The sequence below is a fragment of the Empidonax traillii genome, unplaced genomic scaffold, assembly GCF_003031625.1.
Source record: "Empidonax traillii isolate 1590-97213 ecotype Southwest subspecies unplaced genomic scaffold, ASM303162v1 scaffold166:size2381449, whole genome shotgun sequence".
NCBI lineage: Eukaryota > Metazoa > Chordata > Aves > Passeriformes > Tyrannidae > Empidonax > Empidonax traillii.
The window spans coordinates 510,061-525,665 of NW_020955359.1; the positions used below are offsets into that span (position 1 = coordinate 510,061).

General features: G+C 37.4%; 1 protein-coding gene across 3 annotated transcripts in view; it reads left to right on the forward strand.

The window, feature by feature from the left end:
* The window catches only part of SMG1 (SMG1, nonsense mediated mRNA decay associated PI3K related kinase), a 58,742-nt gene that overhangs the window by 5,778 nt on the left and 37,359 nt on the right, over nt 1–15,605 (forward strand). For 2 of the 3 annotated variants that reach the window (XM_027885407.1, XM_027885406.1), the window contains exons 2-10: nt 907–1,070; nt 4,906–5,061; nt 8,665–8,801; nt 10,866–10,924; nt 11,653–11,866; nt 12,640–12,765; nt 12,851–12,923; nt 13,223–13,320; nt 14,635–14,808. In XM_027885407.1, the coding sequence (XP_027741208.1) occupies nt 907–1,070; nt 4,906–5,061; nt 8,665–8,801; nt 10,866–10,924; nt 11,653–11,866; nt 12,640–12,765; nt 12,851–12,923; nt 13,223–13,320; nt 14,635–14,808 (1,201 nt within the window). The remainder of the gene's footprint in view (nt 1–906; nt 1,071–4,905; nt 5,062–8,664; nt 8,802–10,865; nt 10,925–11,652; nt 11,867–12,639; nt 12,766–12,850; nt 12,924–13,222; nt 13,321–14,634; nt 14,809–15,605) is intronic. The other variant, XM_027885408.1, reaches the window with a different exon arrangement.

The following is a 15,605-nucleotide window of genomic DNA, read 5'->3' on the forward strand; positions in this document are numbered from 1 at the left end:
AGAAAATTCTGCTGATTTTTCTTCTGAATGGCTTTTATTTGTTTTAATGTCAAACCCCCAGTATTGCTTGTAAGAATGCATTTAAAGTAGTTGGTTGAGTTTAGATTCTGCAATATCATGCACACAAGTTTATTTCATTAAGGTTCCTGTATTTTTGAAAATTAAACCACTTAGTATGTCCAGTAAGAAGAGTTGGTTTTATAACTTTAATCTTTTTCCTTCAGAGTTTATTCTGGGCTATAAATCAGTTTTCTGATATGAGAGTGGTTTAAACTTAAAGCAGATTTTAACTCACCTTTTATCTGCAAACATTTACTCTAAAGGATAACAGCTCTTAATTTACCTTTCAGGTTTTTTTCTCCAGTAAAGCCTGTCTCCTTGTTTTGCAGTTTTTATTTTGTAAGAACCCAATCTGTGATTTCTGTGTTCGTTATCAGTTACATGCTAGTAACTCTTCCATTTAATAAGAGAGTTTATGTTGCTCAATAAGGCCCTTGGCATATTATGTAAATGCTCCTGTGTGAATTAGTGATGACTTTCACAGATGGTAGGCACTGTGTCATCTAGTTGCGGTGCATACCTGTACCTAGTTGTATTTTATTTGTCACCCCTGGGAAGTAATTTTTCCTTATATAGGCATCCAGCTGAAAAGGGATTTGAGAATGTCCTGAGAAAAGGCACTGGCACACTAGAATGCATTTCCTTTGCATGTTGTTGTGATAATTAGTCAATTCTCATCCCAATGTGAATTTAAGGTCACATTTTAAGAAGCAGGTTAGATGTACAACTTTTTTTACACAGGAAAATACATTTGGGATTGTCATTTAAATATGTTATATTTGTAAGTGAATGTGAATCCCACTCCTGTTATATCCCTACATAAAAAAAATATTTTTCTCTTTGTAGAACTGACAGTGCATCAGCTGACCAGGACAATTTAAAATATTCTTCATCCAGAGATCGGGGCAGTTCTGCCTCCTATGGATTACAACCCTCAAATTCAGCTGTGGTGTCTCGGCAAAGACACGATGATATCAGAGTCCACACTGACATACAGAATGAAGAAAAAGGTATACAGTTGCTGTTTCATGTGTGAATTGTGAGGGGACATTCAGGGAAAGGCAGCAAACTGGAAATGGTGGAGAATTTTTCTGGTTTGGTTTGTTTTTTATCTTTTCCCTCCAAAAAAGGCAGTGAAGTGATTTGACTCACTGTCACAGTATCACTGTTTTGGGAGATTTGTCAGGGATGAAAGAAATGTTGTGGTTGATATGAATGCTGATAAAAATATGCAGTTGCGTTAGGAGAGGAGTGCAAGAGAAGACTTGTTAAGAAAATAAGCACTTTTTTCTGAAGAATAGAATTCTGAATATATTTGGTCTACAGGCTGATTTCTTCCTGAATACTCTCTAGTGCTTCTGATATTGGATTAAACAGGCTACTAATCTGATATATTGCCTATTGCAGCTTTACTGCACCAAACTAGAATCTTTGTTTGGTAATCAGATCTATATTTTATCATTAATAGTAATTTCTACTTCCATGTGCCTCAGTCTGACTTCATATAAATCATGTGATGTGTGATTCATACATTTTTACTGCATGTTTTTTATTATTTTAAAGATGGAAATACTATCTCTAAAAAATAACTAAACATTCAGAATCATATATGAAAAAGAAATCTGTATTCTGATTTTTTTCTTTTTAATTGCCAAATACAAGTATCAAATAGGATTTCTTATTTGCAGAATCACTTCTTAGACTATATAAATCTTCAGGCAGGCCAGACTCAAAAAAATCTTGCAGGATTAGTAGTGTGGGAGTTTTTGTTCAGGAACCTAAAAAGGAGTAGGTCCTCCTACTTCTGTGCCCTGTGACTGTCTGTAAATAATTGCTGTATCTTAAGGGAAGTTACAGCTGGGTGCAAATTTATTTTTTTATGAGCAGTAGGTACTATTAGTAGGTGGCAGAAGCATGAAGCATGTTTATCTGTATAGCTTGAGAACCTTAAGATTTGTTTAATTGGGGAAACTGCTTAGTGAGTATTTGTCAGTGTGTCAGCTTATGTGGAATGTGTTTGACACAGGCTGACATAGTAGGTTATTCTCACAAATCGAAGTGTGCTAGCATTTAAAGAATGTGCTGGCAGTGTAGTGAACTAGTAAGTTTTGAATAAATTCAGATATGTAGTTTGTGAGGTTGCTGGGAAAGTACCATTTGAAAAGAAAAATGCACCTACCTCTCCCTGCAGTGCTGTGTCTTGCAGGGCATGTCTCTGCTAGCTCAGCACTTTGGGCTGTTTTGTTCAGGTGTGACTTGGAAAGAGATGGTTAGGATATTCTGTACTATAAAACCAAATTGCAGGTGTGTCTAGTTCATTTTTATTTTTAGAGAAATTTGTAAGCTTACAGATGCAGAGTAGTTCCTTTGTCAAGCAAAGATTTTTCAATTCGTGTGTTGGAGTCTGCTGGCACGGAATTCTCCTTTGAGATTTTCTGTCCTGGATTTCACACCCCCCACCCCTACCCACCTGACCCCAGCTTCTGGTGTTGATAACAAAAGTTAATTCCAAATTGATAGTTTCTGGGAGTTTTTGGGTTTGAAAACCTCTAATGATGGGAGGTTGTGCAGCCTCACTTAGGAGCCTGTTTAGTGCTTTACCACTCAATCTTTTTCTGATATTCGGATTTCCCTTTCCGCAGCTTGTGACTGTTGACTTCTGTCCTTTTGCTCTGCATCTGTAAGATTAGTCTGGCTGTTGATTTTTTTGTTATAAATAACACTTCACACCAACTAACTTTTCTCCTTTACCTTAAAACAAGACAGGGGAGTTGGAAGATGAGAGTTTTTAAATTAAATAGAATGCTCTTGGTGTTTACTTACGCATGAGATGTTCTCCCTTACTGCAACACTTTCTTCCCTTTTGATGTGTAACTATGATGTCCTTCAGTCCTTACTGCTAAAAAGATACTACACTATTATTCCTGTATCACAGTATCTGCATATTTATGCTCAAATTAATAAACAGGGACATAACTGATTTTATTCTTATTTGGCCTGAGATTTAACATATAAAGGGAAATTAATAGAATTTGTATATATTAGGATTTTCAAAAGCTTTTCAGACCAGGAGATAAGGGAAGAGTTAGAATATAGTATTTACAGGCTTATTGACAAAAAACCTGATTGTCCTGCTGTTTTTTAATGAAACAAATTGTGATTTAGAGCAATATTGTTACTAGAGATGTGCCATCTACATGTGAAGTGGGAGAATATAGGTTTGTGTTTAATTCAGTTAAGATGATGTCAAATGTGCTACAGCAAATACTGCATGCCTCTGCAGACAACCAGAAAAACTTGGATAGTTTATGGGCTAGAGGAAAAATATGAAATAACTTTTAAGAACTCCAGTAGTATATGGCAGTGTCTCTGTTTTTGATAGTTGATGTTAGTGACCTGAATGCACGATCATCTGACATCCTCATTTAAACTCATTTCTTTGGTGATTTGAATTTGTGATACACTTCTGTTTAGTCTTAAATATATTAATTGCTATTAGAAGTAATTTCTTTCATAGAACAGTGTTGGTTTGTTCTGACAACATAACCTTAAGGTGGCACACCTGCTAGTTTGTTTACAAACTGAGTTTTAAAAATTACTTTTGTAAATCCAAATACACACAAACTATCTTTCCTGTAATTGTGATTAATTAATTACAAGTGAGACTTTGCACAGTATTTTCTGTAATAGCAGGGTAGTCCTGTCTGTATAGAAATGCACAAATGTCTCCCAGTAGTTATCTGTTTTTTATCAAAAACTTTGCCTTCAAGAGATGTTCTTTACAACTACTGAGGTCCAGATTCACCTTGATCTTTAAACTTATTTTTTATCCAACCTTTAGTCTCAGTAGGCTGCCTCTTTTTATGGGGAGCCACCCCTCCTTTTCCCCAGACCTTCTTCTATACATTGAAGCAGGTGGACTTTGAGGAAGTACCTTTTCTGAAAGAAATCTTGCCTATCTTTTGTTGTTCTGGGTTTAATTTGATTAGTTGATTCTTCCCTGTCTCAGGCAGGGGGAAGGCACTTTAGAAAGCTGCCTTGGAAATGAGCTCTAGTACACTGGGTGAAGTATTGGGCAGGCTCAGGGGACAATTTCGCTTCTCCGCAGTACCAAGAGAAGAACCTGCCCCTCAAAGTGGTGTGGTAGACTGAAAGAATTTTCAGTCTCAGCAGTTGAGTATGTATATTCTTGTGGATCTAGGAGTAAGAGTAATTGAATTACTCAAAATGGCATTTTTATTTTAACTTTATATTGAGATACAAAGATGTATCTCAAGTGGGAGAATGTAGGATTGACTTTAATTAAGGATCATGGCAGTATTAGTGTGTGAAAATATTGACCTTTGTATGCTGAGAGAGTTGTTCAATATGTACATACAAATAATATATGGCTTTTCAAAAGCTTTCTCATTTTTTGGACCATTTTACTGAGCCTGTGTAGTGGGTTTATAGCAAAAACAGAATGGAAATTTGATGTGCATAATCAAGGAGCAAGGAAGTAATGTATCTAGCCATGTGTACTAGCGGTTTGACATGAAAGTCTTTGTAAAATACAAGGTCAAAGTAACGATAAGAAAAGATTAAATACAACAAAATTGGTGTTAAACTTCACTGCAGTAGAGGTTTTATCATGGGCTTCAAAAAAAGACTGAGATTCTAAATATGTGTCCTGGAAACTTTTAGGGTATAACAAAACCTTAGTGCATGTGAAAGTGAAAAGGGAAGCTAAAGAAGGTGGGAGAGGATAGGGCTGCTAACTTGTGCATGAATTGAATAGTTCATAACTCACTACCCTACTAAGTATGTGGTCTGAGAGCCTGTTTTAATGTCACGGTTTCTCCACAGGTGGCTACAGTGTCAATGGAGGATCTGGGGAAAATACTTATGGTCGGAAGTCGTTGGGGCAAGAGCTGAGAGTTAACAATGTGACCAATCCTGATTTTACCAGTGTTCCGCATGGGAATCGTGCTTTAGCCACAAAAGACATGAGGAAATCACAGGGTAAGGATATCACATATTTTCAGGAAGAGAGTACCTCTTTTGGCAACATTTCTCATGTTCAGAATGTGAAAAGAAGTGCACTATGATCAGGCACTCTATATGAATTTTTTTTTTTTAAATTTGTGATTAGATGATGTTGATGGAAACTGTCATCTGGTATTTACTGTTCCCTGCATTGAGGTTTCTTCCATAGGTTGGGCAGATCCCTCGACTATATGGCTTAGGCTCTCAATCTTTCAATTTCCTTTAACTCATTTTTGAACCCTTATTTAGGTCAGCAAATTCGGCAGAGATCAAGAACTCTAAGAAGGAGAATTTGCCTTCGGATTTGTTGAAAATTGATGCTTGAGTAAAAAGTTGTTAATAAGTGAGTCCCTAATGTGGGAAGAGCAGCAATGGTGAGCTCAACCGTTACCTGTTCTCACTGGCCTGCAGGTCAGCGAGTCATCACATCACAGTCCCAGCTGATTACTCAGTCCCTCTGTACTCCTGAGCCTGCCACAGCTCATGCTGCCTCTTGCTCAGCTGAGGGTTGGAGGCAGGGGAGGAACTGCAGGCATCAAAAGAATGTGGGCAAGGTCTTGGGAGATGCAGCGAGAACAAATTTGGAGTTGCAAGAGGGTGCAAGAATGCTGGGCTTGTGTTTGTGAGGAAGAAGGCTTGACTCTTCCCACTATCTGAGGTTTGAGTCATAGTTTAAAAAAAAAAAAAAAGAAGAAAGTTGTTCCAAAGACTTCTGAATGAAAATAGAAACTTAGTTATGACTAAGCACTGTCACTGCATCACTTAGTATAAGTAGTAGTTAGGCCACTACTAAAAGCTGTGACTACTTTATGCCAGGCACGTTATAAACATATGAGGACATGCTGTTTCTTCTCAGGGATTTGTATTTCAGAGGAAAAAAAGACAAGAGTGTTCAGTGTGCTTTGCAGGTGGAAGAATGGAGGAGCAAGTGGTGGTATCACTGTTTCAAAAACCTGATCTTTGGAATGGGTTAAGCTCAGACTTTATAATCCCATTCTGGTGTCTTGATATAAAAATTACTTAGTTTTTTTTAGTGTCTTTTTATGTCTATGTAGAGGAAATTAGAGAACTCTTTAAATAATATTTTTTTGGTGATGGGCTTGTGCATGAATTTTCTGCTAGTACTGAGTAATAGTAAATTCAGACTTTTATCCTAGGTACGTGAGCACCTCTTTAATCCTTAAAAGGTTAAACCAGATAATTTTGGATGACTGAAGTTACTGCCTAGGATTTGTACGTTCTCTGTCCTCTAGATGTCAGATTTCAAGAGTTTGTCCTTCTGAACTTGTCTGTCTTTATAATTGTTGTAGGTTTCAGCAAGTCATCACTTCGATTTTTTGTAGCTTGTTTAAAATACAGTGGGATTATTTTTTGAATTCTTCAATATTTTCTTGTTTGTCAGCCTGTGACTGAGAATTAGTTGATTTTTCACGAAGTGGAAGGCACTTTGTCCACTACTGAAACCTGTGTTTTTTAGATAAAGCAAGGGAAAAGAACCTCGAGTTCTTTCTAAATGGCTGTGTATGCTTCAGTCTTCTGTGAAATCACTAACTTCTCAGAAGTGCTCTTCATGCCTGTCAGATAACATCTCTGCTTGTCTTGTGTAGTTGTGTTAGCTAGGAACAAAATGTAGATTTGATCCTTCAGACTCTTACTGCTATTTTAATGTTTGCTAAGCCTGCCTAATCCTTCAGAATGTCAGGTGTCTTCAAAATTAATTACTTAAACTGATGCCTGGCAAGAAACAGATTATCAAAGCCTGTTTTGTTCATACTTTTATTTTTAAATTCAAAAAATAGACTTGAAAATAAGGCTGAGAATATTTTTTGTGAGTATAAGGCAGCAGCCATGCTCTCCTGTACATGATAATACAACCTGGAGGAGTTACTGGGCTGTGAGTTCATAGGACCTGTAATACACAAAGACACCAAGGTTTTTTGTTTCTTAAATTTGTTTCAAATTTCCACTAGTAAAGCAGGTATATACTTTTGATTACTTACATGCACGCCTTTGTACTATTCAAAGTGTTACCTGTACAGCACTCGCCACACTTCTCCCAGGAGTGGGACTGGTTGATGACAGTCTCAGTTCAAAGCTGATCTGCACCCTGGAGCTGGGGGTCAGTCAGGTGTCCCCAGGGAGGGTCTGGTCTGCCCAGGAGATCTCACATAGCCAAGTCCTTGCGAGGAGAGCTCTCGGGGAGAAGCTTCATTTTGAGTAGAAAGCAAGTTATTTTTATATTGTTAGACATATAAGGGGGCGTAGGATGCAACCACCTGGAGCCACCAGTAGCTTTTACTAACTACTGGTTTTCACCTGGAACAGCCAGTAGATGCTGCTGCTTTTTATTTTCTCAGACCAGTTTGCTTTCCCGGTTTGCTTTTCCAGCTGGAACAGCCAATAGCTGTTGCCAATTCCTGCTTTCCCAGGATGTTCTCCACCGTTACAGTCTGTTCTTCACCTTTGCAGACAACAAATTTGTGGTTGCAGTTTCTTGGTTTTGTGCTTATCAAGGATATCTTGAGGTGTCTCCTCCTTAGGTACCCAACTGCCCTAGAAGGATGCTCCAGGTTCCCAGGCTGGCAGATGACATCTTCTGTCAGTATTTTTCCATTATAACCTTTAACATTTTAACCAGTTGCTTTTATGGCTCCTCCCATCTGATGACTGATGTGTAACATACCAGAGCAAAAAGCTGTCTGTAGCTGTCATGGATTTTCTCATTAGTCATGTTGACTAAGCAAACCTCATCATCTTCCATGAATCCTCTGATTTTGACCACCATGAAACATCTAACGTTAAACGTCTCGAAAGAAACTTTGTTTCCTTTTTGCAAATGAAGTAAATTAATTATTTGTATGAATTCATAGGTAGTTGGTACCTAAATCAGTACCTTACCTGGTATTGAGTGCTATTGATCAACTTCAATGAAATGTTTTCTTAGGAAGATGTTAATTCTTCAACATTAGGATCTGCTTAAGCAAATAACCACTGCACCTCTGCACACTGTGGGCTTTTGTGCCTCAATAAAGGAAAAATAGATCTATTTTTCTTTCCAAAACAGAACCTTGCCACCCATCAGAGAGCTACTCATAACCTGTCTTCTTGTAGCAAAATAATAGAGAAAAACTTGTTTCTTTGTAGTTACTTGAACTTATTTCTTGTTCTTTGCTTCAAGAAGCAACTTTTTTTTCTTCAACAAAGTTTTCTTTAAATAGTATTTGTTGAATTATTTTTGTTTATCTATTCAGTCAGATTTAACCTTGCCACTCCTATTTTTTTTTTTTAATTTCCATTTATGTAGAAGGGAACTAAATCCAGGTTTTTGTATAGAAGTAAAATAGTTCTGCATGAGTTTCATGTGGGTATTGGGTTGTCCATGGGAAGAAGAGGAATATTTTGGCAGCTTAGATTTTACATTTAATTTTTTTCTTACCAAGTTAAAAATAAATCATGATTTATCTTTTTTCTCAAATTACCAATAATTTCTTACTAAGTTCAGAAATACACATTTTGGACAATACAGGATATTACTGATAAAATGCTGTAGGGAAAGAATAAATAAATTGCTTTTTCCAGAGCGATCGTTGTCTTATTCTGACGAGTCTCGACTGTCAAATCTTCTTCGGAGGATTACTCGGGAAGACGACAGAGACCGAAGACTGGCTACTGTAAAGCAACTGAAAGAATTCATTCAGCAACCAGAAAACAAACTGGTTAGTAATTCCTCCTTTTCAGTAGTGCTGGAATTTCCATGCATTCTTTCTATAAAACTGTCATTTAGAAAAAAATCTGACTATTGGGATGTGTCTGCAAGGAATATCATGGATATGAGGAATTTCATTCCACAGGAAAGGACTGTATTTCTGGATTGTCTGTCTTGTTTCTGTAATTCAGGAAGCGTTTTGTTGCTTGATTACTTATGATGTAACTTAAACCAAACTCCTTGAATGTATGAACTGTAGGAGTAAACATGGCATGTGTGTGGGTTTTTTTGACCTGTCTTAGCAATGCCCTTTGGATCCTTCAGCAAGGAAACTGAGGGAAGAGAAAGCAGAACGTGGTGTTGTCTTGTTTAAAAACTGTTTCTGTATTTTAAATTAAAAATATACAAGTATTTAGTCTTGTGAATAACTTCATCTTAGTTACTCAGCTTTCTAACTAAACATCTTTGTATGTGGATTCCCTTTTATGGGAAGAGAACAAATAAGTTTTTTTCATTACAGCTTTAGTATTTTTAATGGTTTGTTGAAGTCTCTAATGTTCTCAAGGGTTTGCTAAGGATTTGGGGATGGGGAGGGAAGTATCTCTCACCCACTGTTTTGGACAGCTTTGTACTTTCAGGTACTGAAAAAGTAGGAAGTAATGGTTTTATACCCTGCCACTCATTTACAGGCAGTGCTGTGATATTTCATTTGTGGCACGTGTCTGTTCATATTTATAAGAAATTGTTTAGTTCTCTCATTATATATTAATTAACCACTCATGATTGTACTGTTTTCCAAAAGGATTGATACTTAAATATATGAGACTACTCTAGCCTGTGCAATTAGGTGTAAGCAGCCCTTGTTCAAGCCAAGCTAGTATTTCAGCTTTCCTTTGAATCAAAATCCTTATTATTACAATGATTTAGGGAGTAAATGCTTTCTACAGTTATTCTGTGGTTGGGTTTTATTAATTACTTCCATTCTCTGTGCGTTTTTCTCCAGGTTTCTTTCTCATTTTGTAACTGCACTTTATTTGGGTTTATTGGTATCTCAGAACATACTGGAATTGCCATTCTAATGTCTAACTCAGTGGTGACAAACTTCGTTAGTGGTCAGGATGTTAAAAGTTTGTCACCAAAAAACATGTGTTTAAACTTCCCTGAGTTCACTAATGAAAGTATGATCAGAAGTCATCGAATGGCATTGTGCTCCAGCTTCTAAATGTTACTGATGCCTTGTCTTGTCTCTTTTGTAGCCTCTTTTCCAGATACCAGACACATTTTTACTATGTCTTTCTAAATTCTGAGAGGCCAAACATATGGACCTCTCTCTGTTCCCCCACTCTAAAAAGCATGGTGGTGTTCAAATCTTCAAAAAAAACCCAACACTGGATAAAATCTACTGTGTTAAAGATAAATGTCTTTAAGAAAAGAGAACAAACCTTTTTATTAACTTGTCAAGGAAACTTCTTGTTAATCTTACACAGCTACACCTAATGTATGATTTTGCAATCAGCTGAGTGATGTGATGTGGGTTTAGTACACATTAGGAAAGCAAGTATTTCTTGTTGTGTTTCCTGAGAAGCACTGGTTCATCAGTCATGTTTCATCCCCAAAATAGTATTCCATTTCACTGAAATTCAGGGTTGCCTAAGTAGAAACTTTAATACTTCAGATTGTGTTGTCTGTTCCATTAAACTTTCTGGTGATAAAATTGATCATTAGTGTAAGAGATTTGATCTTCAGTACACACTGCTCATGAGCTGTATGGTATTACATTTGTGATGAAATGTTATTAGCAAGAACTAAACTTGGAACAAACCTTGATAGCAGACTGCCAGTGTATTTTCATGGCTACTGTAAATGAATATTATATACAACATCTAGGATAATATTGCAGTATTGCTTAATATAGTTCATGCTAGTCTGCAGTGGCCTTGGAAAGCATAATAGCATTCTATTGGCAAGCAGAATTGGCAGTGGTGTGTTTAATGTGGGTGTAAAGAGGACCTGTTGTGGAGACAGTATTGGGCCATTATTATGCTTAATGCCTTTAATGTATCTTATATTATAGGTACTAGTTAAACAACTGGATAATATCCTGACTGCCATTCATGATGTACTCAATGAAAGGTAAGCTGGGAAAACCTAAGCAGTTTGAAGGCTTTAAAGAGGAAAAATGACACCACTGGTTTGGGATTTCAGTGTAGGAGTGGAATGGAGAAGGGGAAAGGTTGAAAGGAAGTAATTCACTAGTTTTGCATGGGTGTGATATTGCAGGAATGGGTTGAAATTGGGGGACAGGCCTATCAACAATACTGTTAGATGCCTGGGGTACACTTCACATGAGAGAACGTGAATGCACCAGTGTAGCTTTGATGTTACAGGTAAGGTGAAGTTTGTCTCAGCTGTGTTTGATCAGCTGGGTGTAGCAGTGCACTGCTGTAATTGTGTAGCTGCAAATTGAACTTGAGGGTTTTTTACAAGCTGATTCATTTACATCCAATGAAGAGCATGTGTAGAGGGAGCTCAGGTGTGGGGGGCGCTTTCTAGTGCTTAGGTTGATGTTATTACCCAAAGTCAACTGCACGTTAAGAATTTTTTTCCTTGGATAGTGTGTTGCAAGTAGACCAGCACATTTGCTGCGTGCTTTTATTAAGTTGACTTATTCTACAGAAATAATATTTAACAGAATTTTATTTTGGCTTCATCACTGGTGCTATTAAGAAGGAGAGAAGCAGCTTCATTTATGTATATATATGTTTTTGCTTTAGAAAATTGCCTTAATTTGTTCATGGTTTGTTCTTTTCTGCTGTTGTGTCTGGAGATCCCAAGTTTCTTTTTTCTTCCCAAAAATACAGTAGCAAATTGCTTCAAGAACTGAGACAGGAAGGAGCTTGCTGTCTTGGCCTTCTTTGTGCTTCTCTGAGCTACGAGGCTGAGAAGATCTTTAAATGGATTTTTAGCAAATTCAGTTCATCCACAAAAGATGAAGTTAAACTTCTTTATTTGTGTGCAACCTACAAAGCACTAGAGACTGTAGGAGAAAAGAAAGCCTTTTCATCTTTAATGCAGGTAAAATACAAGTTAAAACAGGATTTTTAATGATTTTTCCAGTGCAATGCTTGAATGAACTTTTAAACTAGAAGGAACAATAAGTAATGCTATATTGACATAATAAGTAAATATAATTACAACTGAGAGGGAACTTTGACTGAACGGGATTCTTTTAATTCTTATTACATTAGAAAGCACTTTGTAGGATGATACATACTTTGATGCAACTTTTTAGTATTTATAGCAGATCTAAGAAGAAGAATCCTGTTGAGACCAAAAATAGAACTCAAGTGGAATGGTACACAAACCCCAACCTTTTATTGCTTTGTGCTGCTTCCTATTTACAATTTCTAACTTGAATTGTCAATAGATCTTAAGGGAGTAGGATATATGCAGACAGAATGTGGTCCCCTCATTCAAGATTTAGTGTGTTATTTTGGGTGTAGAACAGCTATGTCCAGATCTGTGCTCCAATTTAATTTACTTTACAGAGCCAAAAAACTTCAGCAGGAGAAACAGGAACTTAAACCAATTAGTTGTTCTGTGGCTAAAGAAAACAGTGTGCCCAAGCCTTTGACCTGGGTCTGCCATATTTCAAGCACATGCCCACTTGAAAGGGATTATTTCCATGCAGAATATGTGATGCTTTTCACATTTTGACTTCCTGCAGAAAGGGTATTGAGTTGTTTGTTGTTTCAGTCAAAGTAGTTTACTATGTATTCAACGCTGACTAGATCTCATGTGCTGTTTTGATGAAGGGAAATGTCTAATGGCTTTGCTTTACTTTTCAGCTTGTAATGACCAGCCTGCAGTCCATCCTAGAAAACGTTGATACACCAGAGTTACTGTGCAAGTGTGTCAAGTGCATCCTTTTGGTGTCTCGATGCTACCCACACATTTTCAGCACCAATTTTAGGGTGAGCTTACTTTGTGCTCTGTAATTTCTTTCTTGAACAGAAATGTTGGAGCAGCAATTAATCTGTTTTGGCAATTGCTTTCCAGGACACAGTGGACATACTGGTTGGGTGGCACATCGATCACACTCAGAAACCTTCACTGACTCAACAGGTGTCTGGTAAGTTGGGCCAGAGTCGCTCATGTAGTTTACTCTGGCTTGCAAATGGTGTGGGTTTACTCACACAGGGCTGGTTTCACTAACGTGGAAGTTGACATAAAATCAAACTGAGTTTCTGTCTACATAAAGAGAGACTTTGTTCCTAATTTTCTGGTAAATTTGCATTTGCCATTTTATGCTAAATCTGGAAAAATGGGATGCTTTAATCAGGGTCCATTTAAACATCAATAGTTTTGTGCAACTTTGTGACAATTTTTAATAAATTCCCCTGTATTAATTGGCCTGATATTTTTATACAGGATGGCTGCAGAGCTTGGAGCCCTTTTGGGTGGCTGATCTTACTTTTTCTACCACACTGTTGGGTCAGTTTCTGGAGGATATGGAAGCTTATGCTGAGGTAAACAAGACTTTATGGTATATACCAGAGTTAACTGTTACGGTTTTCCACAGCTGTGATTCTTGTGGTGGTATTACTTTTGTAGAAAACAAAATTACATGCTTTTCCTGGGGAAAAGCGGACCAAATTATGGAGCATACTAAATGCATGTACAAAGACCATTCTGCACAAATCCTTATGAGCTACTTAAGTGGTATCGTAGCCAGGCTTTCAGCCATTGTTGATTGAGAATCATGTTGTAATAAAAATAAAAACAACTGACCAAACAGGAATGTCTTCATATTTAAAGAGCTTCAGTGAAGACATGGTCTTCCCTTGGTGTTTTCTTTAATTGTCCAACTTCAGAGTTTTTTCAGAAATAGTAACTATTGGGGGGAGAGAGGGAATCTTAATGTTTCTGTAGCTAGATTATACGATATTGTACACTGTAGTATGTGTGCATGTGTATATATATACACTGTACTATATATATTAACATGCAGACCCTTTAGGTAAAATTGTACTTTGAGCAGAATCTGCTTCACTCCAAGCAGAATCAGTAATTTGATCAGTGTACTTACATGCCCACCAGGGCTTCTGATGCTGCAGCTTCACAGGTCTGGATTCATAGAACAGTGCAGGAAATAGCTGCTTATCAACTTGTCTGCTGAACTGGTCGACGTGTGTATTCTTAGTCACGGAAGAGTTTTAAGATAACGTGTGAACTTAAGTCATGGGGGAGGTGGTTCCAACTAGTGTATCTTTATCTCACAGTGGGGTAGACCAAGGCTACATCTATAACTAATGAGATCAGCACTTCTGGGAATGTTCCCAGGCACTGGTGCCAGCTGGCATGAAGTAGTCTGTTAGTAAACTCTTAGTCTCCAGGTCAGCGTAGCTGCTCGTAAACAGTGTGATGGGAATGGCCAGTCCAACATTGACTCCAGTTTGTGGATTGGGAATTTTTTGGAAGAGTGGTAAATGTGTGCAGACAACTGTTGTAGCAGTGCAGCAATATGGATGATCATGTTCCAGGGACCAGGAACTCCATGAGGCTCTGGTTTAATTCACAAGATGTGGTCAGAGTACTCTGTTTCAGTGGCTAAAGTAACGAGCAGCATCTCATTACTGCTCTGTGACTTCATGGTCATCGTGTGCTTATATCCCACCTGTGTATATATGTGTAGTTGAGGTACTGGAGAAATACATCCATAATCAGCACAGTTTAATGTCTGGAAAACAGATGATGATGTATTTTCAATCTCATATTTTGATCTTTTATCCACGTGTAACCGTTAATGATGTGCACTGATCCATAAAACTTGTATTCTGTAGGACCTCAGCCACGTGGCTTCTGGGGAATCAGTAGATGAGGATATTCCTCCTCCCTCAGTGTCGCTGCCCAAACTGGCTGCACTTCTTCGGGTGTTCAGTACCGTGGTGAGGAGCATTGGGGAGCGCTTCAGCCCCATCAGAGGACCACCAATTACAGAAGCTTATGTAACTGATGTAAGAACTCAAGTTTTTCTTTGTATTTCTTTGTTGCTGATGTGATTTATCACCATATAATGATGCTGTTCATTGTTGGGTTTATTTAGGTTCTGTGGATTTTATGAATATGCATGTTCTCAGCTTCGAGTAAACCTGTTTTCTCAAATATGCTACAATAATTTCATTAAATATTAAAGTATAGATAGTGGCACATGGGAATCACGTAGCAGAAATGAACTTTTTTAGGCTTTTTAACTTCATGTTGCTAGGTTTATGCTTGTTATCTGTCTTTGAAACCATATTGCTATTTATTCAGATAATATGTTATAAAAACTTGAATTCAAATTATGAGTTTGATTTTATAAAATGTGAGGTTATATTCATACTGAAAATGTGTTTCTCAAATCCGATAGGAAACTCCTCTTGTTCTATACTACAGGCTGGTGTAAACTCATAATAAATATTATATAATGTGCTAAGTAGCTGCTATAGTTCTGTAACAGGGAAGGGGAGATAGATAAAAATACCTGTAGTCAAAATCTTGTTGTTGCTGCATGAGCTGCACAGCTGGAATTTATGTCCTTGCAGAATTTTATGAGAGACACAACTTCTTGGATAAATAAGTGTGTGGATTTCCCAGTTAAAGACAAGACAGTTATATAACTGCTGTCTTAATCTGCAGAGGATTCTTGTGACAAAACTAGTCTGTCTCAAGAAAACTCAAACTAGTTTCTTTTGCAAGAGCAGTTCAGTTGGACCTGAGCAGGATTGTGAATAATGAATTTAGGTCTCATAGGTCTTCAGCTGAACTGGAA